The following is a 27,887-nucleotide window of genomic DNA, read 5'->3' as shown; positions in this document are numbered from 1 at the left end:
TGGCTGTAACATGGCATGGAGCAGGATGAGGTGTGGTTGTAACATGGCATGGAGCAGGATGAGGTGTGGCTTTGACATAGCATGGAGCAGGCTGAGGCGTGGCTTTGACATGGCATGGAGCAGGATGAAGCGTGGCTGTGACATGGCATGGAGCAGGCTGAGGCGTGGCTTTGACATGGCATGGAGCAGGATGAAGCGTGGGGTGAGTGGCTTTTAAAATTCGAAAAATGAACAAATGATACAGCTATCAATGTAGCTAACTTTAAAACTTGCGGGTTTATGTCCCATGTCGCAAATCCAATTCCAGTGATGCTGGTAGACAATTCTCTCTGACCAATCAGTGATCTGCAGGGTTTTGACATCCCATTTAGTATTTGCTCGGCTCGACCTAGGTGGTAGTAAAAAAAGTACCAGGTACTATCCACAGTGGAAACCCCCCAAAAAGCAAGCAGAGTTGAGTTGTACCGTGCAGTGGAAAAGCCCCATTAGAAGAGGCCTGTAGGTAATGTGCATTAGCCCAGCCCTAATGACCTCCCCATGGAATGTCTGGTGGCACACGGTTTGGTAGGACTCTATGGCTCTGGCTCCCATTGGCGCTGGAATGATTGAGGCCAGCCGTCCCGTCTCCTACACAAACCAATGCTATTCTCTGGAATGTTTCACTCCAGTAGTAGGCAGCAGTAATGAGCAGGGCCTATTCAACACTCTCGCCATGTTCCCCTTCAGTGATTGGAAGGAAAGAAAAGCATGCTGGGGTCTATTAATTAGGGTACCAACTTTTATTTCCACTTGACTTGATCTATTTATTTTTATTCCATACGCTCTCTTGTTCTCTGTTTAATTTCCCTTCCCCTTTTCTCTTTTGAAGTGAGCACTGTGGAAAGACATTATATGTAGTCAGCTGAATGTTTGTTCTGCTGTTTGTTTCAGTTAGAAATAGTTCACATAATTAGTGGAACAAATTATTTTTTTTTAAACGTTCAAACATTTACTTCAGGGCGAGAAAGTGCAATTTTATACAGTTGAATATCTCTGGTGGGGGACAAAATGGAATCAGACATTTTCACAGAAATAAGACTTCTATAGTCTTATTTCTATAGCATTCTGCTGTACAGAGTTTGAGATTTCACTGGTTACAGAGCTAGGGCTAGTACAAATCTGGGGAAAAGCCTACTTTATTCATTCTTTTTGAGAAATGAACAGATGTAATATAAATGAACAATATATTACATGTTTACATGTTTTATTAGAAGCTGTGAGATTTCATATTGTTTTCACATATTCATTCACCAGTTTATCATTCATTGTGAATAGAATATTAAGAATTGTTTTCTGATTTTCTCTCTCGGTCACAAACTCTGTGCTGATGTCCTAGCTGTCTTTTATGGAGAGCTGCGCTGGGTGAACAGTTCAGATGTAGAGGACCCTTTATGATGATGATGATGAAGACTATGCTGCTGCTGATTTCAGTACTCCAGTACTAAGTTATTTCTCTATCATTTCTGTAGTATCAGAACATCTTTAAGCTAAAGATTTGCCATCTTTGCATGTCTTCTTTAGGCTCACAAAAATATTTTTAAAGGTGCCATATCCTCACCTTTTGTAGCTTAAAATTCCACTTGAAATATTTGTCAAGATTAATTTAGTTCTGTATCATGTATCTTTTCCACCCTCTTGCTGAGCCTTAGAATTAAATGTACAGTACATCTACTGTACCTTTTAAGACTTCTATATGTAAATGATCTCCGTTATGATTGGCTGAGCTTGCCATAAGGATGAAGATTTCTAAATGTCTGATTTGAGTCTTAATTTTCATAAATGGACTGAGTGGACTTGGGAGGGAGCTTTTCATTTTAAAAGTGGTAGTAGTATGTAGTAAAACAGTACAGAAGAGCAAGGAAAATCCTGTTTTACATGTTATCACCTTTTTAAGTTTTAAAATAAGCTGTCAGATATACAGTTAAAGCAGTATGACTGTATAGAACATCCATGGACCATTATAATCTCAGACCAAACTTATATCTCCAGTACACCAAGCCTAGCCAAGAGAAAGTGTTACTTGCATGCAGGAGGGAAAGCACATTCAACTCTTTTAAGTTGTGGAAATGTAAACTTTGATATGATTAATTCTCCATATGCACCTCTCTATGCTATAAATGGAATGGAATAATGGGAAATGGGAGGGGAAAAAAACACACCAGCTGAAATGAAACCCTGAAAAATGTGTCCCTTGGCAATGTTCCAGCGGGGCGAGTGCTAGTGCCTCTCACAGGCCAAACATGCTTCCGTAGCTTCATCGTCCTCTTTTAGGTTTTCGGAAAGACATTTAAGCTCATGAGACTTCTAAACGCCTTACATTACAGTTATAGCAATTATAAAACAAGTGGTCTCTTCTTGTCTGAAGGACTGTGAAGGCTTTAAATAAACCAGGTTGATTTGAATTTACCCCAGAGATGAAGGTGTGAAATAGTTGCCATACCTCTCTTCTCATTTCCCCATCTGTCTCTCTCTGTCTCTCTCTCTCTCTCTCTCTCTCTCTCTCTCTCTCTCTCTTTCTCTCTCTCTTCCCATTGTCTCACTCTCCTCCTTTTGTAATAAGGTATTTGTTGTCAAAGGAAGAGTAGACACTATAAATTACTGCCTTTAAAAGAAGAGGCAGAAAGTACTCCGCCCTCTGGTGCTATTCCAATGTGGAGATCATGTTTCTGGGAAAAATAAGCATGTTTTATAGATGGTGCATGTCGTTGAAGCACGGATCTATGGTCCCTACACTTAATGGAAACTTGCCTTGCACAAGAAAGTTTGTGAAATATAACTTCCAAGCATGTTTAAGACCATAGTAAAAAAAATTAACTAATCTTTTATGCTGTAACAATGGGAATAAATGAGTCATGCCTTTTAAAACCCAAAGTGTTTCCCAACTTTGCCGTCTTTATGTACCCCACAGTCCCATTATTTAGGCTCAAGTACCTCTTCATCGACACCAAACCTGAAATGTGTTCTAGCTGGTATTATACTAGATATCATCAGCATTTTCATTAATTTGGCTAGTTGGTGTACTTGAGTCCAGACTCAGGGACTTGTGTCAGACTGTATACATAAATGGATAGTTGCCACATTGACACATTTGCTACTTTTCCACCATCGGGCCAAATAGATATCTGCTCTGGGCTTGTTGACACGGTTAAGTTTTATTTTTCCATTGTGGTGCTGCGAAATCAGGATTAGAATGGACTGACTGAGCAAGTGACCAATCATAAGTTGCCACGTCACCAAAGGCACAGAGAACCACAGGGATTCACCAATCCAATACCTGAATCGGAATCGGCTCAGATACTGAAGCTTTTAGACGGATCGTGTATCGGTCCGATGAGCCCGATCCAAAACCGATACTATGTGTTAGTCTTGTTCATAACTATCAAGCTCTCTCTCTTCTCTGTTTACACACTCATGCTATTTTTAGCCTTCAAGCAGTGCGCAATATTTGAGCGCTACTCCAAAAAAACATCTCTGATGTACTGTAGATGCTCAATAGTTTGGTTCACTTATAATATGCATTTAGAATGGCACTGGAGGAATTTGAATAAGAAGCAAATTAAATTACTGTGAACTTGCCTACCAACAGACACACCTGTTTAGGTGATTCTCATGAAACCTGTCAAGAAAATGTCCTGGTCCTATTTTACTCCAAAATTAAAAGGATCAAATAATGAATTACATTTTACTTATAGTAAATTAAGTAACTTTTTAGGTTCATTAAGATTTTTTTTTACATTGACAGTTATGCACATTTTGCCCCCTGATTTTCATTACCCCAACACCAAAAATAATGTTCATCACAATTTTCTCATTACCGCACTGTGAATGAAAGCTATATTACTTGGATTGTCAAGTATTTATACGTCGTAGTAGTACACCCTTGGCATTGACTTTCATTTAAGCTAACTTTATTTAAAAAATGTGTATTTCAGCAAGTGGCAGGATTTCATGGAAACCTGAACCATTATCAAGCCGTAATGCGCCTTTTACATGAAACCAGTTGTTAACATTCAAATCCCTTATTTTAAGTCAGATGCACTATTATTGAACTGAACTAAATCCAATTTCCATTTCAATAAGAAGCAGTCACCATTTGTTTTTGTAAAAGTAAAAATCTCACCTCTGCTTACTGTTCGTAAGGAGCAGCAGTTAGCATATGATGTCAGTATGTTTTCTTTGACAATATCTATTATTTTAAGGATGACCCCCAACTGGGATAATCTCCCAGTACACTACTTGTATCCTACAAGAAGCAGTCTTTTTGCAATTTTTTGACAAGTGCAGACGGGTGTCATGATGTTGATGGACGATGTATCAGCATAATTGAATAATTATATTAAGCCCACCCGCCACAATCTCAGTACCTCTCTTCCTCCAATGGTCACCAGGAGCAACAGGTGGGCTCAGGTGGCTTTGTCTGAGACAATGTCTCAACCTTGAATCCCTTAATCAAATTTGAGTTCCCTCTCTGAATTGGCCTGACAATTGGCCCTTGACTAATTTGAACTGAGATTTGCACTGACAGAGATGGTATGTTCAATAGACACTTGAAGGTGTTTTGCTCAATATCTGTAGGATGTAAAATACTTACAATGTTCTGCATTCAGTTATAAAAAAAAGCTAAATTTCTACTGTAAAGCAAGTGTGCGAGGAGATTGGTGGATTTGAATGCTGTATCATGGAGACCAATGTATTAAAGGGATAGTTCATAAAAAAAATTAAATTCAGTCACCATTTATTAACGCACGTTTTTTTTTTATCCCATATTAGCTGTTTTTTTTCCCTGTGGAACACAAAATAAAAATAAAAACTGGTCGCTCTTTCTCTTTAAAATTACATTGAATGGGAAAAGAACACAAACAGCCATAGAAATTTCAGTTCAATGTAATTGCATAGAAAAGAGCGACCAGTAACATCTCGTTTTGAGTTCCATGGAAGAAAGAGAGTCATATGGATTTGGAAAGACATACACGTAATGACAGAGTTTCATTGTTATTTTTTGCTTTAACACAGATTTATTGAAGTTTTGGGATCCAAGAATTTTGATGGACTTTTTACACTGTGTGTGTTTTAGCAGTAGCCTCGGTCGAGCCTACGCCATTCACTCTGTATCCGGGGGAAAAATTGGAGCTTAGCTGTAAATGTAAAGAGGAGACACAGGAAGTGACCTGGACTAAGGACAATGTTCCATTGGTTGATGGAGAACACACGCACCTGCGGAACGATCAGCTGGAGATCGAAACTGTGGAACCAGCCGACTCTGGTCTGTATGCTTGCTTTGCTCAAGGCCCCAACAGCAACCCCACAGACTACTTCAACATCAACGTTACAGGTGAGAAACTTAGATTAGATCTTTTCAATGAATCAGTTTATTCAATTCACAGAACTGGTCTGAATGATTCATTTACAAATCAAGCTGATCCAGCTCACCGATTAACAATTTAATTTTCACAATTTTTATTTTAAAGGGTTCATGACATGCCTTTTTTAGTGTTTTAATACTGTATGTTCCTTGAGGTTGACTTATTGAAAGTTTTCTGCACAATAAAAAAACAGTAATTTATCTGTAAAACATGATCATATTCTGACCATCTGTTAGAAACACTCTGTTTTGGTGCTGCTGCTTCTTTAAGACTTGACAGTAAACACCTACCGTTCTGATGGGCTCTCTGCTCATGACTGACCTGCTCTCTCTTGCCATCTCACTGCTCCCCACTACTGGGTGGGTCTACTGAAATAATATGGTGTAGTCGTTGATGTGTCATTGTGGAGCCGGTCAGATGCAAATGTATACCACTGTGTGACGTCACAATGTGGAGAGAGTAGAGAATGAGTTATTTTGGCAGCTTGGTTTCAACAAATGCTCTTCGCCGTGAGGAGGACGTTTTGAGTTCTGAAACTTACTGTATTTTTTTATAGTACAATGAACTCTTACATGTGAAAAGATCAAGGAAAATTTAATTCCTCATGTCATGTCCCTTTAATTTACACAAACCTACCCTATGGCTTCAGAAGACTTGTAATGACTTAGTCAAACTCTCGGTGCTCCCAACTGTGACTCAAAGATCAGAAAGATAAATATATTGCAACAAGTCTGAAGAAATGGCAATAAACCATATCAGTTACTAGGACTAGGGCTGGGCGATATAGAGAATATTCATGATATAATCATGATGATTTTACTGACAATATAAAATTAAGCAATATCATGAATATCACCAGAATTTTAATGTATTTTTTGTTGTTGTTTTTTTTTTTACTGTTAAGTCTCAGCACATCAGTAGACTAATTTCAAAATCCTTCAGGTCTGCACAGTTAATTAAATTAACATCAAAATGGTTATATGGTTGTAAAGTGATCAATGGAAAGGAGGAGGCGAGAACCGGCTTGTCAATATAAATAATAGTTTAATATAAAACTTAAACAAAAGACAAACATGACGGACATGTCCGTAAACTATCTCTCTCTCCCGCACGATCCTCTGCAGTCGACCTTTATCCCTCTAGGGAGGCTTGATTAGCCTAATATGGGACCGGGTGTGTATGATCACGACCCGGCCCTGCCCTCCACCCTACCACAGTGGTCATTATTGATTATCAAACTGCAAAAGGCTGTGATTAAAGACATAAACACGGTCTGTGTGCGCTTCAGAATAAATTGGTGATATGCTGATCTGTGTGCACGGGCAGGGCTAATGATGTTTTTAGCATTTTAGAGCAGTTCACGTGCATTGTGAAAAAGTGAACTTCAGGTTCAAGCTTTTGGGCAGTTTCAAACATTAGTAACCACATTCAAGTTATTATACAAATTTAAAAAAGTGTCACCGTATAGAAAAGGAGATGACTGTGTTTTACCAGATGTGGAAGAATGTAAACTGTCAAATACATGCTGCACTTTCAGTGTCCAGAAATGGTAGAAATAGTCAAATGTAGCATGGTAAAGTAGTATGCCATTCTGAACACTGCCATGGTTTCTTTTGATGGGTTAGTCTTTGAATCCAGAGGGCACCATCAAGCCAGTCAGACTGAACAAAACCAGCAACCAACACACATCACACCCTTTCATCTACGGTTCAGTCACCTTCTACAATCACTCATCAGGAACCTACTGTTGTTTTTCTTTTCTGTTTAAAGGAATAGTTCAGCCTAGACTAAAAATCCTGTCATCATTTACTCATGCTCTTTTCATTTCAAATCATATGACTTTCTTCCATAAAACAGAAAAAGAAAAGTATAGCAGAATGAATAATGGTGTTATTTTTTGTTGTTTTTTGGGATCTTGACAACTCCTGGTCACTGTGCTCTCATTGAATAGAAAAGAGTAGCAAACATATTCTTCAAAACTTAGAAGGTCCCTTTGTGTTCAGTGAAATACAGTCAGTCAGACGGGTTTGGAACATCATGAGGCTGAGTCAAGGATGATATCTATCCTACTAGCCATCATTTGACGTTTTATGTTGCTTTGTAATGACTCATAACTTCACTTTCTGTGATAAGATGGAGAAGCCAAAACTGACAGCAAAACTGTGAAGTTCCATTGCAAGGCCAACGGTAACACTACACCAACCCTCAAGTGGCTCAAGAACGACAAAGAGTTTAAGAGAGACCAGCGAATAGGAGGATTCAAGATGAGAGCATCTGGATGTGGCTGCAAGCGCACCACTGAATTGTGCATTGTAGAAAGGTAAAAAGATCAAAAGCAGGATTAGATCTGTTTAAAATACAGAGCGTTTAGCCGTTCACTGTGTGCGGTTAGATTTAACACTACATGTGTTGTTGGTGGGCACCTACTCTGGTTTGGAGGTTAGAACGACAGAGCTGTGCACCTCCTCCCTAACAGATCTGTCTTCCAGACCCCTCACTATAGCATGACCAGTTTTGTGCCTGGAAGGCAGGCACTAAATATGTGGTTTGCTTCTCTTTGCTTGGTGGTCCTCATTTTACGCAACTGGTTCTACTCAGACAGACCTGAATAATCTTTACGTCTCGCTTTTATTAATTCAAACATGATGAGTCATTTGGATTCTAATCTACAAATATGAACAGAACCAAAATATCAATATTTAAATCACATTATCAGCACATAATAAGCAATACCTGTTTAACACTCTGTAAACTTTTAGTTTAGCACACAGTTGTTCTAGTTATGCTCAAATAAAATGAAAAAGATACATTTCATATTATGATTGTAATAAGCCATATTTGTGCTTGTGGAAAAGATTTGCTCATTCTTTGGTTGTAGGTTAGCATGATAATTGAGTGTTTGTGTTTCTTAGATTAGTATTTGTTTACAACAACAACAAAAAAAAGCCCCAAAAGATATGAAGTCACTTGGTCCAAATCCCCAATCAGACATGTGGCATGTTTTTGATTGCTTCATGCTGGTGTCTTCTAACAGGGAACAGAAGAGCGACTGTAGTTTTTCTGGAACATTGTAGCATATTGCTTAAAGGTGAACTGTGTGAGTTTTTGTTGTTCTAGCAACACCAAATGGAATCACAAATATAATGATTGTTATCAAGCAGGTTTTGGGAACACTCCTCTCACATTACATTGGTCGGACAAATGGATGGTCCCACCAAAACTCCACACCATTGGTTGAGGAAATGTTTCTGGCTGGTTGGGATGCTTAAGCAAGCAAAGTCTGTTTTCAGCTAAATAAACCAATGAATGGCTTACTTGTCATTGCGTGCACAAAAAATACAAACGTTAATTGAACTTAATACAATTTAGGAAAAGTTTTCCACACAATACAATTCAATTTGATAATTTTAGCTCATTTATTTGAACCTTTATTTGGAAATCCATGCACTCACATGACAGGATTAAGCTAGGAAGGGTATTTTAACATCAAACAATTACACACTTCAACTTTAAAAAATACAGAATTTCAAAATTACATTTCACATTTTCATTCTTTTCCCATTCTTCACTCTTTTACATGACATTAAAGTGATGTTTTCCGCTTGAATCATTGTGGACCTGTAGTGGCTGTTTTTCCCATCAAGGTGTTTCCCGGCTGGGAGGCATTAGTCCTCTTCCTCTCCTAACTGTATACACACTTTACCATCTGGAGTGTGTTTAAGGCCACTGCAATGCAAACACACATGAACGCATGCACAGAATTACATGTACATTGGCACAATTTTTATCCAAACACACAAGTATACCAGGTAATAAGCTCACAGTCATGCAATCAAAACCATGTCATTGCAAGAGAAACATGCCTGCATAAATTCATCCAAACACGTACCCTTAAGCTCCAGGAGTCAAAGGGGGTTAATTGAGGGGCCCTGCTTCTTTTTGGAGTCACCTCCCCCCAGCTTTCTCTCACAGTTTGTTTTTTGGTTTAACAAGAGTCTGGCACAATTGTTCATTTGCATGAAGTGTATGTGAAAAGGAAGTCAGGCAGACTGCGAGTATAGCAGATCACATCTAGGGTTCTGTAGGTTTAGAAGCTAATAACCTCCTATTAATTTTGTTCAACCAAAAGGCCTTTCTGTTTGACTTTCATAAAGCCACAGTAAAGAGGCTGTTATAGCAGTGTGATTAAGCTGTCCGACACTTACTGTTTGTTTATCTTTACAGGAATAGTTCAACAAAAAATTCATTCTGTGATAATTTACTCACTCTCATGTCCCTCTAAACGAGTTTGAATTGCTATCTTCTATGCAGAACACAAAATAAAAAGAATGATCAATATTAGTTGACCCAAAAGTTTCATAAAAGAAATCCATGTGGCTTGTGTGTCATATTCCAAGTCTTCTGAAGCTGTATAGAACAACTTGAAGAAATGTAATACATTTTTCAGTGTTATTCTTGACTTCCATTGTGCATTCATGAGTGCTGTGAGAAAAGCTTGTTGACAGCGGCTCACATATTCATGTAAGAGCTTTTGTTGTTTATATTTTCCTCCTGTGTAATATCCAATGTTCTGTTAGAATAATGTTTAATATTAGGAAATAAACTGGATGATAAATATAATGGGCTCATATACATAAATACGCTCATCAACTTTTAAAAGGGGAGAGAACTTTTGTTTTTGACATCTACAACAAAAATAATGTCACTTTTATACTTGAAAACCATGAACAAAACTATGTGAGTTAAAAGAAAATGTGACCCATGCATGTAGGATCCATTAAATTCAGGTTTTGTACTTTTCCACTTGATGTCCAGTGTGAAATATGGGTCCGAAAGCAAAACCAATTGAACCACTACAACCACTGCTCCGAAAAACGTCTTGTGTCCTGGAGCGGCAGCGCGTCACACAGTTCTGGGAACATTATGTGTGCGCGCTCCTTTATTCTTATGACTTTACTGTGCTGATCTCTAAGACATTTTTCAAAAGTGGCAATAAACCTGCTCTTCTGGACATTTCAAGTTTCTATTCGATTATTTGTGGTGAGAATTTTCACTTAGGCAATGATGTAGTGGGTTTTCACCATCCACTTGTCTCCCCACCTGCAGATGTAATTAAATCTATATATTCCTGTGATTTGTTGGGAAAAAGATAAACATTTTGGAGAGAAATTATTATTATTATAATTTTTTGTAATACATAGGTTTGGGAAGGCACAAAGACTTTTTCACCAAGTGAATTTGTTTTTTCACAGTGCGATTCAGCGCTTCCGTAGACCTTTTAATGCTTTTTGCAAATCTCACGAATGCCCAGTAACAATTTTTAGTTTATATATTGTGAAGTTAATATACTGATAATCTCACACCATATCTGTATACTTTTTCATCTGCGGAATGCATTTCTTTTAGCTAAACTACAAAACGAAGTCCAGCGGCTTTGATGCAGGGAACACATATTGACAATTGTCTACATTGAATGCACTGTAAGGCGCTGGATACAACATCTGCCAACAAAATGCAACTAAATGCAAATATGTTAAGACTTGTTGAACAGAACCAATAACTCTATTGATAGCTGAAAGCATCATCAAATCAGCAAAAATAATTAATAACTTGTTCATGCAAGGTATTTAATACAGCGGATTGTGCAAATTCAGCAGAATGCGCCGCCTCTAAAGTTATGCTGACGTAAACTGTGTGTGTGTGTGATATATATATATATATATATATATATATATATATATGACTTTGCCAGCCTAAAACAACATAAAAATGTATTAAGAATATAAAAGAGAACATGTTATAATGATTATGTAACGTTCGGCAGAAGGAGGCAGACAAGGAGTGAGGATCTAAGTGCGGTTCTTTTTATTAAACAACGGTGAGGGTAAACAGACAGCAACAAAGGAAATAACCATGATGGGTAAAACAAAACTAAAACAGGAGAACATCGAAGGAACACGGAAACTGGATGAATACAAGACAGACAGGCAGGCAGGCAGGGCAGGCAAAACAACAGGATCCGGGCATCAACAAACATCAGAAAAGAGGGAACATGAACATTCATCAACCTTCACAAACAACGACCGACAGAGACTGAACAAACAACCAGGGTTTAAATACAGAAAGGAACAAACAAGGGAATGAGGGACACCTGGGGAAACAATCAGGGAAGGAGGAACAATCAGGGGAAAACCAATCATAAAAAGAAACTACAAAAGGACTACAAAAACCAAACAGGAACTAAACTAAACTTCAACATAAAAGCACAAAAACAAAAGACAACAGTGAACATGACAGAATCCCCCCTCAAAGGATCGGATTCCAGACGATCCTAAAACAAAAATGACAAAAAAAAAAAAACACAAAAAACAAAATGAGGGCACCAGGGGCAAACAGACAGTCCAAGGGGGCACAAGGGGCAGACAGACAGACCAAAGGGGCACAACGGGCAGACAGACAGACCAAGGTGGCACAAGGGACAAGAGGGCAGTCCAAGGGGGCACAAGGGACAAGAGGGCAGTCCAAGAGGGCACAAGGGGCAGGCAGGAAGTCCAAGGGGCAGGGACAGGTTCAGGGGGCCTGGGAGGTGGCCATAGGACAGCCATGGGGAACTCAGAGGGCGGAGCCATGGAAGACCCAGGTGTCAGAGCCATGAGTGGCTCAGGAGGTTGAACCATAGAAGGCTCTGGATTCGGAGCCGAGGGAGACTCAGGAGGCGGAGCCAAGTGAGGTGGAACCATGGGAGGCTCAGGAGGCGGAGCTGTGGGAAGCTCAGGAGGCGGAGCCAAGGGAGGCGGAACCATGGGAGGCTCATGAGGTGGAGCCATTGGAGGCTCAGGAGACGGAGCTGAGGGAAGCTCTGGAGGCTCAGGAGGCGGATCCGAGGGAGGCTCAGGAGGCGGAGCCGAGGGAGGTGGAACCATGGAAAGCTCTGGAGACTCAGGGGGCGGAGCTGAGGGAGGCTCAGGAGGCAGAGCTGTAGGAGGCTCGGGAGGCAGAGCCGTAGGAGGCTTGGGAGGCAGAGGCCTGGAAGGCTCTGGAGGCGGAGCCGATGGAGGTGGCTCTGGGGGCAGAGCCCTGGGAGGCTCGAGAGGTGGAGCCCTGGGAGGCTCGGGAGACTTGAGAGGCGGAGCCCTGGGAGGCTCAAGAGGAGGAGCCCTGGGAGGCTCCAGAGACTTGAGAGGCAGAGCCCTGGGAGGCTCGAGAGGAGGAGCCCTGGAAGGCTTGGAAGGCTCGAGGGGTGCTGGCTCTTGGACGGTCGGGGTCACAGGCACTGGCTCAGGGACGGTCGAGACCACAGGCACTGGCTCGCTGACGGTAGGGGCCGCAGGCGCTGGCTCGCTGACCATGGCTGGTGTAGGCTCGCAGACCGTGGCTGGCGTGAGCTGGGGAGCGGAAGCCTTTCTTCTCCTCTTCCGGGCCGACGAAATTGGCAGCGCTGGCTCGTTGCTCAAGGCAGGCATGGGGGTTGGCTTGCTGTAGGTGGGGCAGGCGAAACAGGACGAGCCAAGGATGACTGGAGGGTCACCACTGTGTGAGGAGAGGCAGGATCCTCTTCAACAACACCCACAGTGAACGGCGAGCCGCATGCAAGAAGCGTCTCTTCCACAAAATCGCGGAGCGTCCAGCCGTGCGTCGCCGGTGGCAACCGCTCCTTGAGCGAATCGGTCAGGTTAGCCCGGAAGAACACCACCAGGGAGCAGTCAGGGAAGTCGGTGGCACTCGCTAGCTCCAGGAAGTCTCTAACATGGTCCTCCACCGGGCAGCTTCCTTGCCTCAAATTCAGGAGGCGGCAGATTGCCTGAAGAACCGCTAGATCCATTTAAGGTCGGTCGTTCTGTAACGTTCGGCAGAAGGAGGCAGACGAGGAGTGAGGATCTAAGTGCGGTTCTTTTTATTAAACAACGGTGAGGGTAAACACTTTTGGTACAGCAACAAAGGAAATAACCACGATGGGTAAAACAAAACTAAAACATCAGGCAAAACAACAGGATCCGGGCATCAACAAACATCAGAAAAGAGGGAACATGAACGTTCATCAACCTTCACAAACAACAACCGACAGAGACTGAACAAACAACCAGGGTTTAAATACAGAAAGGAACAAACAAGGGAATGAGGGACACCTGGGGAAACAATCAGGGAATGATGAACAATGAGGGCAAAACCAATCATAAAAAGAAAGCCCTGTGGGACCCCTTTACAGATTGATAAATATTTTGACGTTAGGCCATCAACCATCAGCGAGGTAGTTGATAAACCAGCCCACAGAGTGCTGAGACAAACCTATACTGATCAGTCTCTGAGCTAGTATGCTATGGTCAACAGTGTCAAATGCTTTGGACAGATCAATGAACAGAGACACACAGTGTTTCTTGTCATCAAGTGCTTTGACTATATCATTAATTACTTTTATAGCAGCAGTGGTAGTGCTGTGTTTTTTACTGAAACCAGATTGATGCTTAGATAAAATTGACTGAGCATTTAAATACTCTTTCATTTGTTCACTAACCAAAGATTCCAACACTTTGGCCAATGCTGAAAGTTTGGAAATGGGTCTGTAATTATTAGGCAAGGTAGGGTCACCTCCTTTCAAAAGTGGTAAAACATAAGCAGACTTCCAAACCTTGGGAATTTTGTTTGTGACCAGTGAAAGATTAAAAAGATGAGTCAGAGGTTCAGCTAGGATATCTGCAGCTAATTTCAAAAAGAAAGGTAATTTACATATATAAATGTAAATTCTGAATATATACTGATATATAGCTATGTATTTTGATTTACAATTATACAGGTATATTCAGATTTATAACTGTAAAGTCTGATAAAGGATATATAAATATATACTTGGAATTTTGACAATATTTGGATTAACTATGTGTTTAGGATGTAATTCTTTTATTTATAAATTGTTCAATAGAAGTTGCCTTGTAAATTAGTCATCCATTATTCTTAATAGAAAATATGTTTTGAGTTTCTTATTAGAAGTCTTAAAACAGTTAAACTCAATAAAAAGAGTCAAAAATGAGCATTACCTTTCCATTTTGTGAAACTTTAGCGAAGGTTAAAATTTTTACAATCCCAAACTTTACAATACTATATAACATCAACAATAAATACAGTAGTTGTGAAAACAAGTAGTAATACTTTTTTCATACATTATTCTTTGTATAATTACATTAGAAAAAACAAATGTGCTACAGTTTCCAGATCAGAACTACAGAATGCACACTGAGTTGAGATGTACCATTTGAATTTAGCAAGAAAAGAATTTCAAGGATAGGTCTTACTTCTAAATTTGTATTCTTTGTTTGATGTAAATGTCCTTTACGACAAAGCTCTTCTAAATCCCTTATTTGCCATTCTTTGGTTGGAGACAATTTTATGTTGTCTTCCCCCACTAGCTTAATTTCAATGATTTATTGCTAAGCCGTTGATTAAATAGATTGTCGTTTTTAGCTAGCACGGTAGATGGCAAATGGTCCCCAAGGGATGGCTGCAGAACCGCTTAGTGTTTACTTGAGTCAATCAGATGCTAATAGCTGTTGTTTACCATGTAGCTAATGGTTCGGCACAGCACCGTTAATGGTTACCATTACTGAAATGAACTGAGGTAATGGAAAGCTTTACACTTTGCGTGTGAGTGTCTATGTGCACTAGCACATCAAGGACAGGCACGTACACTCTGTTGATGTAGTGTGGTATATTATCCATTGAAAAAGTGTTTATCTGATGCCGTAGATAAGTAAGCGATGCAGTCAGTGGATCAAGATGAGATCAGAGTATTTGGAATAAATAAATTCAGAACACTGATGGGTTGACATAGACTTGATTGATGCCTTTTTTAAGGATCCATTAAATCAGTGCCAAACCCTTGAAGATGAAAGCCCATTGTGACATCATTTGGACAAACAAGAATACACATTCATTAAAATGGCATTTTCATTTCTAACACACTTCAGTTCAAGATCAAAACACTCACACATTCACTCCTGCCCTGCATTTGCGCAAAACATGAGTATGCGTAAAGTTGACTGAATACTGATCATGCTTTTATAGATGCTATAAGTTACGAAACAAACTCTACCAATTATGTGAATTACTTCTAGCTACGCATACTGTATTTCAACTTTATATATACATTATGTAACTTTCCCTTCTGCCAGTTCCAAAATCTATCAATTGATTTGTCAATGGAATCAACACTTTGTTTACAAGGTGTATATACTTTTCAAGTTTATGCAAATATAAGTAAATATGACAAATGTTTGTTCCACTTGAGAAATTTTGTGTACATTTGATTTTGATGTTAAATTGTATTATATTTACACTGGCGGCCAAATGTTTGGAATAATGTACAGATTTTGCTATTTTGGAAGGAAATTGGAAAATTAATTCACCAAAGTGGCATTCAACTGATCACAAAGTATAGTCAGAACATTACTGATGTAAAAAACGGCACCATCACTTTTTGAATAATGTAATTTTTGATCAATCTAGACAGGTCCCATTTCCAGCAGCCATCACTCCAACACTTTATTCTTGAGTAATCATGCTAAATTGCTAATTTGGTACTAGAAAATCACTCGCTAGTATATCAAACAGTTCAAAGCTATTTGGTTCATTAAATGAAGCTTAAAGAGCAACATGCAGGTTGGACACCCCTATATAGCATAGTGTATGTTGATGATAAAACAACTAGATTTTCTGAACTGGAGTAATACAGTGAGGAAAATAAGTATTTGAACACCCTGCTATTTTGCAAGTTCTCCCACTTGGAAATCATGGAGGGGTCTAAAATTGTCATCGTAGGTGCATGTCCACTGTGAGAGACATAATCTAAAAAAAAAAATCCAGAAATCACAATGTATGATTTTTTAACTATTTATTTGTATGATACAGCTGCAAATAAGTATTTGAACACCTGTCTATCAGCTAGAATTCTGACCCTCAAAGACCTGTTAGTCTGCCTTTAAAATGTCCACCTACACTCCATTTATTATCCTAAATTAGATGCACCTGTTTGAGGTTGTTAGCTGCATAAAGACACCTGTCCACCCCATACAATCAGTAAGAATCCAACTACTAACATGGCCAAGACCAAAGAGCTGTCCAAAGACACTAGAGACGAAATTGTACACCCCCACAAGGCTGGAAAGGGCTACGCGGAAATTGCCAAGCAGCTTGGTGAAAAAAGGTCCACTGTTGGAGCAATCATTAGAAAATGGAAGAAGCTAAACATGACTGTCAATCTCCCTCGGACTGGGGCTCCATGCAAGATCTCACCTCGTGGGGTCTCAATGATCCTAAGAAAGGTGAGAAATCAGCCCAGAACTACACGGGAGGAGCTGGTCAATGACCTGAAAAGAGCTGGGACCACCGTTTCCAAGGTTACTGTTGGTAATACACTAAGACGTCATGGTTTGAAATCATGCATGGCACGGAAGGTTCCCCTGCTTAAACCAGCATGTCAAGGCCCGTCTTAAGTTTGCCAGTGACCATTTGGATGATCCAGAGGAGTCATGGGAGAAAGTCATGTGGTCAGATGAGACCAAAATAGAAATTTTTGGTCATAATTCCACTAACCGTGTTTGGAGGAAGAAGAATGATGAGTACCATCCCAAGAACACCATCCCTACTGTGAAGCATGGGGATGGTAGCATCATGCTTTGGGGGTGTTTTTCTGCACATGGGACAGGGCTGACTGCACTGTATTAAGGAGAGGATGACCGGGGCCATGTATTGCGAGATTTTGGGGAACAACCTCCTTCCCTCAGTTAGAGCATTGAAGATGGGTCGAGGCTGGGTCTTCCAACATGACAATGACCGAAGCACACAGCCAGGATAACCAAGGAGTGGCTCTGTAAGAAGCATATCAAGGTTCTGGCGTGGCCTAGCCAGTCTCCAGACCTAAACCCAATAGAGAATCTTTGGAGGGAGCTCAAACTCCGTGTTTCTCAGCGACAGCCCAGAAACCTGACTGATCTAGAGAAGATCTGGATGGAGGAGTGGGCCAAAATCCCTCCTGCAGTGTGTGCAAACCTGGTGAAAAACTACAGGAAACGTTTGACCTCTGTAATTGCAAACAAAGGCTACTGTACCAAATATTAACATTGATTTTCTCAGGTGTTCAAATACTTATTTGCAGCTGTATCATACAAATAAATAGTTAAAAAATCATACATTGTGATTTCTGGATTTTTTTTTTAGATTATGTCTCTCACAGTGGACATGCACCTACGATGACAATTTCAGACCCCTCCATGATTTCTAAGTGGGAGAACTTGCAAAATAGCAGGGTGTTCAAATACTTATTTTCCTCACTGTATATATTTAGCCATTAACGATATTTTGAGATAAATTGTGATAAAATAACTTCCGCGTCTATAAAGCACTAACCGGAAGTGACGATGGGCTGAGGAGTCTGGTCAAGTTCAAGCTCAGGTTACAATGGATGCTGAATGAAGAAACCGAGTTCTCCGGTGTGGACCGAACATGCCTATGATGGTCCACAGGCCTATAATTATGAGCAAATTAAGAGTTAAAATAATTAAAAGTAAGACTTACTCTGCTAAGTCCTCGTTTCGTTGCACAGAATGTCTGCTAACGTTAGCACTTTGTCCTCCAGTCCAGCCCGCGCCAAAATCCGGTGTACACTTTGACGGTGGACTTGATTCCATCGAGTGCACCGAGGAACAGCATCAGTAATCAGCCTCACGTGGTCCTTACTCCGAAATCCCATCCGAGACTCTCAACAAATCTCCAGGTCGATAATTCTCCGGAGTGAAATGTGCGCCACAAACGACCGAGTGTGTGGTAACAGACGCGGCAGTGAAGTCTGCTCTCTTCACCTGCACAAAACGCACTCAAGACCGAAAAGCCTTGTTTTTTCTAGAAGGAAAATGATGGACACGATGTCCTGACATGCTGGAATTCGTGCAACCAGCACAAACACAATAATTTACCATTATGGCTTCTCTAAAACTTTCTGTACTGCTCTAATTACATCAACACCCACAATGAGAGCTGACCGCGAGCTCTTTTGTTTGCCTCGCCCTACGTCATATGACGCGTTGATAACGGGAAAGGCGTATTCCAGAGCCTAGCACATTTTCATCAAAATCTCTACATCAAATGAGATTTCATTAATAATTTCTACATATGTGTTTTTAAAAGACCTCTGCAGACAATATAAAGTATTAATTCAGTTATAAATTCAACCTGCATGTTGCTCTTTAACATTGTCTTTGTGTTTGTTTTTGAGTTGCCACAGTATACAATAAAATGGCATGTCTTAAGGTCAATATTAGGTCAAAAATGGCAAGAAACAGCTTTCTCTAGAAACTCGTCAGTACACTACAGTTTTCAAAGACAAAGTGCAACTAGCTTTGACAAGGACAGAAAGAGATGTACCCCCCCCTCCCACACACACACACAAAAGTTGTAATAGTAATTTTTCACGTTATTAATGTCATGGCTATACATTGTGATCAGTTGAATGCCACTTTGGTGAATAAAAGTACCAATGTCTTTCTGTAAGAGCAAAATCTGTACATTATTCCAAACTTTTCAGTGTATAAACATTTATTTTTGCCATCCACCGTCTTGCTCTTATATTGTTATTGGCATTGGCCATTAAAAACCTCTATTGGTCAACGACCAGAGACAACTACAAGTAAGACTTTCTTAAGTTAATTTTCTTGTAAACTGTAAACACTGTGTCTCTGTGGCGCTAAGAAAATTCCGAAAGTTTTTAGGGATGAAAAATTATTGAAAGTTTTAGGGACATGTCTCATGAGAAACAGCAATTTTGACTCAACCAATGGCATAAGTGTGGGAGGGACTATCTGTTTGATCAACAGAAGACAGGGGGCATGTTCAGGAAGCTGTTTTGATAAGCAATGTTTATTCTTGCTATCACTCCCTCCAGGAAATAAACGACACCATGGTTCTGGTTACTGATGGATTTATTGCACTTGTCATCCCTTTCTCCGTCATCACATTCACCGTCAATGAAATCCACGTTCACATACACTTTAAAGAGTTAAATACAAATACACTCGGGGAATACAAACGTAATACACATACCTCGCTGGCTGCATATAACAAAGAGGGAATGAGTTCACTTGAAAATACCCGGTTCAAAAAACAAAAATGAAAAACATATTCTTTACTTCTTCGCTCAAACACAAGTAACTCTTGTATGGTCCACACACTTGAATAACTTCACCAAAAGTGTATTTTTCCTGTTGCACCTTAAAAAAGTGTCCGTCTGCAACGCAAAATGTACTTTAGTTCCTAGTACTTTAGTTTAGTACACTCAATATTCATGCATAGATTAAACAAATATAACAAAACATGTTAAATAACAGAAATAATATGAATGGCAGTTATACTTGCTATTCCGTTTGGTGGCGCTAGTGGTGCAGAAAATACACACTTCAGCTTTAAATTTCCAACATATATCTTACTACCTGAATAATAATGCATCCTGTTTAATTGAACAGATATTTGAAGGTAATTCAGTATCCCCTGTGAGTACTGAGTTTATTTACTGTCGCAATAACACAAGAAGGCATACTAAGGATGTACGACAGTATCTTCCACTTGCAATGCATTTTCTTAGCATCTACTTAGTATGTTTCTGATCTAATTTGCAGAGGGTCCCAAGTGCTCCATTATAGAATGTCTGCAAACTACTTTGCATTTTTGAACACTGATAAACCTACTGCCTCTGAAAAGCCCTCATGGGCAGTGGCTTAAAATAACATTACCACTCATTTCCACCAAATTGCAGCAATTATAAAAAGATTTTGGTCTGTATGTTTAGAAGGCTGCTTCCTAGACAGTGTGAGATTAGCATCTGATGGGCAATCTGCTGAATTTCAGAATTTTTCAAATACAAATGCCTACTTTGATTGCTTCAAGAGGGAAAAATGTTCTCAATTTAGGATTAAAAAAAATCAAAGCACATTGGCCTTATTGTATCAGTATTTCTACATCACTAACTCTGTTTTTGTTTTTGATAGAGCGTTCACCGCACAGGCCAATCCTTCAGGCTGGGTTGCCTGCTAACCGTACAGCAGTAGTGGGAAGTGACGTGGAGTTTGAGTGTAAAGTCTTCAGTGATCCTCAGCCTCATATCCAGTGGCTGAAACACATTGAGGTGAACGGCAGTAGAGATGGCCCTGATGGACTGCCTTACGTCCGGATCTTGAAGGTAAAAACCATGTTCTTCTTTATCTGTTTGAGATGGACCTTTATTTGATAAAGATACTGTTCAACAACAAAATTCAATCTGCTGGCTATGGTGACTTTTTGGAATGAAGAGAAAAACATCTGGCCCATAAAAATCATCCAGAATTATAAACTCTAAACATGCACTAGTCATTTTGAGCAGATCACACATAAAACACATGATTTGGTTAAACTGCCTTTTGAATTTTGAAATGTAGGATTTATTATAATGTTGACAATATTCCTTGATAAACTTCATTGAAGTTTGAACATGTTGTAAATTGAACATTGTTGTTGCATTGCCTACAAGCTATGGTTATTGTTACTATATCTATTGCGAGGATTCCATCCAGATGTTTCACATTTTTAAGCGCATTTCTAAAAATTAGACTAAAGAAAATGTGAATTTGTTTGCTTTTACATCCACCTGTGTTTAACCTCTGACATATGTTTGACCTCCGCAGCACTCTGGGGTCAACAGTTCGGACACACAGGTCTTGACGCTGTACAACGTAACCGAAGAAGAAAGTGGAGAGTATATTTGTAGAGTGTCCAATTATATAGGCCAGGCCAAACAATCAGCATGGCTCAACGTCATTAAACACTCCTTCCAAGGTAATACACGTGCCCTACTAAAGGGATAGATACAGTACATGAGTGCAGATTAAACAGACTTACATGGCTAGACAGAGGTAGAGACAGTTGCTAGCAGACTTACAGGTGACCATAACAAATCTTCTCTCTCCACCACTTCGTTATTAATTTCTTTGGTGCCTCTTGCCATAAATGACGCCATGGAAAATCCCAGCAGAACAACTGGAAGTATTTTGGCTTTTGTTTATACTAGAAATTTCCTTCTCTGCATCCCTGTGCTACACTTTGCCCTCCTAATAAGGGTGTGTGTCGTGCCCTCTAAAGAGTTACTTGCGCTCTCTTGACCTTCAAAGGTATGTCAGCTGCACCTTGAAAATGTGTCTGTTTAAATTCCTTCACCTCACTCAAGGGCTTTTACCTGGCTCGGTCAGTTTCAAAATGTTTTGTTCTGGACTGCTTTGTTTTGATCATGAGCATTAAAATTCACTGTCTTCCATGTAGGGTTGTCAAAATGCTTGCATTTTTCATTCCAGTGACTTTCCAGAAGAGGAAAAGAATAGAGAGCGATGGATTAAGACAGTCAGATGGGAGAAGATGCCCAAGGCGGAAATGCGTCATCGCAGTCTGTTTGAAAAGGTTTGTGAAGAAGGTTCGTCAGTAACAATTAACTTTATACAAGGATCGTTTGTATGGTGCGCGATTTGTTATGCCAGTAGATCGGAACCATAAAAAATTTACTAACTCCTTGCCAATTGAATAAAACAATGCAAATGTCAACATTTCACAATAAAAATGAGTCAAAGACAAGTAGTTAATGTAAAATGTTATCCTATCATTAATAATGTTTTATTTAACATCAAGCCTATTTATCCAAAAATTATTTTTGTTAATATTATTATTAACTACATTGTAGCATTTGGTTACAATTAGTTTGTGTTCCCTCAGACCTGATTAACTTAATAAATATACTGTATAACATCCATCCCTCCCGCAGTTTTGGCTTCTATCTGATGAGGAGGCTTTTCAAACAGACAGGTGCAAATGAGCCGACGGGCACGGAAGATTTTATTCCATCACAATTCTGTTGAGCACTCTCTTGTGCACAGTCTGTGTATGTGCACTGTGGCTCTGCTCACCCCACGTGGGATGGTCTGTATCCAAATATGGATTTTAACACACTAGCCATCCAATAGGGACAATCTAACACATCTATAACACTAAGGATCGGGTTTAGAATATTTCAGGATCTCCTCATCATGTTGCGTTGAGTGTGGGCTTGATAGTTACCATCAGTGCTTGATCCATAATAATTATATTAGTGCTTCAAAATAAAAATGGATCAAATGAGTAGAAAGGAAAAGTTTCATTTCACAAGCGTTGCTTCTGTTAACGGTTTAACTATCATTTGTTTTGTGAGGCTTGAACATTTGAATCACCATCAGCTCTGGATTAACACTGGGCTCATAAAGGCCAAAAGCACATTTTAATAAATCAACAACACATCAAAATAGTGTATTGTTGGAAGGGCAAGCATTTCAGTTCAGACTATTTATCTATTTACAACCCAATCAACATAATCACCACACATTCATTTGGCAATGGTTTTGTTATTGTATGTATCTCAATATCATAACAGACTTGCCTGCTAAGTCCCAAGAAAAATTTTATTAAAAAAAATAATAAAACAAATCCTACACAACCCATTACACTGTTCAAAAGAGTACATTAAATTACATAGTGGGTGTTCATTCAAAAGCCCTATAATTTACTCAGCATCTCGGCAGAGGTGTGTATAATCTTTTTAGGTTTTATTAGGTTTATGTCTTACACAAATGTTTAACTTAAAGGAAGCCTGCATAAATATTTAAAATAGGTGTTCCTGCATTGACCTGATAGTGTATTTATAATCTTGTTGCAGAGGATAAATGACAAATAAAAGTCTTTTTGATATTTTTATGTGACAAAAATGTCAACATGTCTAAATAAAGTCTCATTGAAAGGCTTAAATTCTTTCAAAAAATCATCTCTCATCTCATCTGTGTTTGTGGGTGTTTGTGTGCTTACCACACCACCAAGGTCTTGTCTGGAGGAAGGCCAGCTTCCATCTGGAGCTTATAGCAGCTGATGCCACAATACACTGTGTGCAGAGCAGGAAAGTATGTGTCAATGTGATTATGTGTGTGTTCTGTGAAGGTATGTGTGAAGTGCCTATGCAAGTTAGCTCTTTATCCTTACAACAGTAATTAAAACCCCTCAACAGACTGATATTGCATCTCCAACAAACACACCTTTAACTAATGCCATTTTGGCTGGGTCATGGGGAAGATGGACTATAGGCCTCATTCATTACAAAAACAACAACAACAAAAAAGCCCTGTGTACCTACTCATATGGCTGCAAACAGTTCCATGGAAAATGCAGCCTCATACACTGCAGAGGCCTGACTGATTCAGTGCAGATGGCATGGGCAGCGATCGAACAGAAACATGGCCAGATGCCGAATTCAAGTCTAAGCTTGAACAGAATTTAAACAATCACTTTAAGAGGCTTTCCAATGCCTTAAGTTTGCCAAAGAGTTTCTCATAAAACAAGATTGGAAAAAATCATGGCTTTTAGGCGCAATAAGAAGAGAAATAAAAGGGTTGTACTACGTTTTTGTGTGTGTGTGTGTGTGTGTGTGTGTGTGTGTGTGTGTGTGTGTGTGTGTGTGTGTGTGTGTGTGTGTGTGTGTGTGTGTGTGTGTGTGTAAAGTAATATCTCACACTTTGATGTGGTAAATAGTCTCTGGCAAAGTCTGGAACTGATATCAGTTTGAAGTTTAAAGGCATCTAACCAGAAAAGTGGGAGTTTTGTTTCATTGTTCAGTGAATGTTACAGTGCTTTATGTAGTTTAAAGCTTTTTTTCACCTCAGTTGCATACTATCTGATGCACTCTATCTGAAAATACAGTATTTATATATATATATATATATATATATATATATATATATATATATATATATATATATATATATAATTTATATTTACAATTATTTCCCATTGTTTCATTGTATTTGTTTACTCCATTTCCATTATACACAGATATATATATATATTATTTACACTATACACACATTACAAAAATAAATGTTTTCCTCCTTGTTTAATTTAGTTGCAGGCCTCCCTCCGTGTACAATTAATACCCCCGCAAATGATCCAGAATGCAGCAGCACGTCTGGTCTTTAATCAACCAAAGAGAGCGCATGTTACACCACTCCTTCACTGGCTGCCGGTTGATGCACGTATCAAGTTCAAGGCTCTGATGCTGGCATACAGAAAAGTCAGTGGGTCTGCTCCAGCATACCTAAAATCATTTCTGCAGAGCTACATGCCCACTGGAAGCCTGCTTTTGGCTAAGGAACGTCGCCTTGTTGTACCAACACAAAGAGGCAACAAAACACATTCCCGGACTTTCGGCTTCATCATACCACATTGGTGGAATGACCTTCCCAACTCCATCCGTGAAGCTGACTCACTTTCTGTCTTCAAAAAACTGCTAAAAACATATTTTCCATGAGCACTTAACCAGTCAATAAAATAAAAACAATAAAGAAATACAAATTGTTACAATTTAATCTGTTTTGAATACTATTCTGATGCTAGTTAAACTGTGTAATATGGCACTTTTCGTACCACTGTCTCCTTAAGATGATTTGCTTATTTTTCCTCTTTAGTAAGTCGCTTTGGATAAAAGTATCTGCCAAATGAATAAATGTAAATGTAGTTAATGAGCTAATGTTACACCATTCTTGATATTATTATTTTTGTTACAACATTATTTCTTTGTGTGCAATCCATTTAAATTTGTAAAATGGAAGTTCACTTAATCCTTTTGTGTTGGGGCAGCTTAAATGACTTTCATTGGCTATTACCAGATGCCAGTTTCCCAGCATGCATTGCAATATGATTAAACTCGTATTTTATTAGTAGGTTCCCTCTAAACAAATGATTTGTGTTGTGATTATATAGTAATTTTAAGTTTTTAACCACTGTCCACAATTGAATTAATGTAAGTCAAAGAGTTTTCTTTGTGCAGATATACTGACTATATATGGATTTGTGTTTGATGCGTCATTACATTATTAATTAAGGGCTACTTGAGGCAGATTGATAGGCAGGTAGATGCTAAGTTTTCATGCCCCTTTAAAATATGTGAAAGCAAACAGCCAAGCAACCATGCAGTTTCTTCCACCCACAATTTCTCATCTGTGGTCACTTTTATAGATTAGATGTCAAGCTTAGTCAATAGGTTTTACATCGATTTTGGAGTGAAACATTACGTTGATTCAAAAGCTAAATGTATTTTTTAAACTATGAAGAAGCGGCACTTTAGTACATACAGACCTTCGGTTAGCCACAGTGACATACTTTATCCCTGGGTTACTAAAAAATATTAAAATATAAAGACACCTCAAAGGGAATCATTTGGATCTATTTAGGTTGTGTGATATTTATTTGGAGAAGTAATGAAAGTTCCCTAAAAATCCACTTCCTCTACATTCAGTCTCAGCGTTCTTGCCACTCTCAGAAAGAAGTGTTTTGTTTTGGAGTGTTGGTTTAGTTTCAGATGGTTTTATATCCACATTTTTGGGTGTTTGGAAGACATCGTAGAAGATAATTTTTCATATCCACTCAGAGCAGGATATTTGCAGATCCAAAACTAGACATTCTCCAACGCCAAACCATGCAAACAGACACGGCTCTCTGAATCCCATCTGAATATATGACATGGAAAGAGTACATTTGAATGCCATTTGATGTTTGTCACTTTGCCAGGTGGGGTGAGCTCTTGGTGCTACATAAAATATGCAGATTCTGGGTCACAAAATGCAGATGTCACTGCAACCATGTTTTATTTTTTACATTTTATTTCACACACACACACACAAAACTATATTTTACATGCTCTGAAGAAAATGTGAGTGCAGCTTGCCGAGCCAAAACTCACTGCCCAAGTCAAAAGAGCCAACTCCCAAGTCTACGATATTCCTTCCCTAGATATGGATCACGTCCCTTGTTCAATATAATATATGATAGATGATATATACACAAATGCAATAGTTTTTGTACAACCAAATGTCTGTTTTCATTATTAAATTGCGATTTTTGCCAAAAGCTTTATAAAAATAGCCTCATCTCACTTCACTGACCAGAAACAAAACATGGATCCAAACACAAACATCCCATTTAGTTTTTATCAAACTATATTATGCATATAAACAGGTCATCTACATGTGGGTAACTCTCAGGTAATCGACAAGGGCTGCACAATATGAAAAAAAAAAAAAGATTTGATAACCTGTTTAATGATGTAATAATGTCGAATAATGCGATAAATCATATGGGGTCTCCAGTTGTTTGCTGAACATCCATCCATCTTCAACTGCTTATCCTAAGTCGGGTCACGGTGGCAGCTGCTCCAGCAAGGGGCCCCAAACTTCCCTATCCCGAGCCACATTAAGCAGCTCTGACTGGGGGACCCCGAGGTGTTCCCAGGCCAGTGTGGAGATGTAATCTCTCCACCTAGTCTTGGGTCTTCCCCGAGGCCTCCTCCCAGCTGGACGTGCCTGAAACTCCTCCCTAGGGAGGCGGCCAGGGGGCATCCTTACCAGATGCCCAAACCACCTCAACTGACTCCTTTCGACGCAAAGTAGCAGCGGCTCTACTCCGAGCTCCTCACGGATGACTGAGCTCCTCACCCTATCTCTAAGGGAGAAGCCCGCCACCCTTCTGAGGAAGCCCATTTCGGCCGCTTGTACTCGCGACCTAGTTCTTTCGGTCATGACCCAACCTTCATGACCATAGGTGAGGGTAGGAACAAAAATTGACCAGTAGATCGAGAGCTTTGCCTTCCGGTTTGCTGAACAATATGTTTCAAATACCCACTTACTCACATTTTGTGTATGTAATAGTGCAAATATATTCTAAATAAATGATAGCTACTGGTTAAAATAAACATTCTGTGAAAGTTGTTTCCAGCTATTGTGGAAATCTGAATGTCAGGGCTGCATCCCACATTAGACAGAGGTATCAAAAATGAAAATTACATAAACATAAACTAAATATCGAAAAGAGATGCTGTTTATGCCAGCTCTTGATGCCCAAATCAAAATCTGTGGAGAAACCTGAACTTTTGTCTGCGTTGTTTATTCTACATTAACTCAATGTGTCCTTTTGTTTGTTTACACGTGCATTTCCATATTAAACACAGTCAACATTTGATCTTCCTGTGAATGTTTTCCTTTCAGAAGTCGGGTTGCCAGACTGAAAGTTTTACTCTAGGTCTTTGCTGTCTCCTTATCACCCCCCATTGGTTTATTAACGATATTATCTCCTCATCGCCCCTGAGTCAGGTCAGAGTATCAATGGAAATGCAGCCATAGACACTCAGCTTATGTTTAACTTTTTAGAAGTACTTAGGCTACCGTCAGTGTTTACAAAAAATACTTGCACATGCAGCAGTATTGTGGCACTGTATTTTGTGCTTTTTAAGGCTGTAACACACCAAGCCAACCGTCGGCCAATGTCGGGCCATCGTAGGGAATCCGTCGGCCTAGTTTTTGCAATGTGTTCCACACAGTTGGCACTAGTCAGACCCCCGTCGCCGGCTTTGTGACT

General features: G+C 39.5%; 1 protein-coding gene across 1 annotated transcript; it reads left to right on the top strand.

Moving 5' to 3' along the window:
* The first annotated feature begins 180 nt into the window (after positions 1 to 180).
* On the top strand, positions 181 to 26,289 carry LOC127631267 (fibroblast growth factor receptor 1-A-like). The gene is made up of 6 exons (XM_052109338.1): positions 181 to 202; positions 5,114 to 5,371; positions 20,429 to 20,619; positions 21,101 to 21,251; positions 21,764 to 21,866; positions 24,382 to 26,289. The coding sequence occupies exons 1-6, from the start codon at positions 181 to 183 to the stop codon at positions 24,407 to 24,409; spliced, it is 753 nt and encodes a 250-aa protein (XP_051965298.1). The 3' UTR covers positions 24,410 to 26,289.
* Positions 26,290 to 27,887: the final 1,598 nt, after the last annotated feature.

Source organism: Xyrauchen texanus, chromosome 37 (assembly GCF_025860055.1).
Source record: "Xyrauchen texanus isolate HMW12.3.18 chromosome 37, RBS_HiC_50CHRs, whole genome shotgun sequence".
NCBI classification, from domain to species: Eukaryota; Metazoa; Chordata; class Actinopteri; order Cypriniformes; family Catostomidae; genus Xyrauchen; species Xyrauchen texanus.
This window is presented reverse-complemented; position numbering and strand designations above follow the sequence as displayed.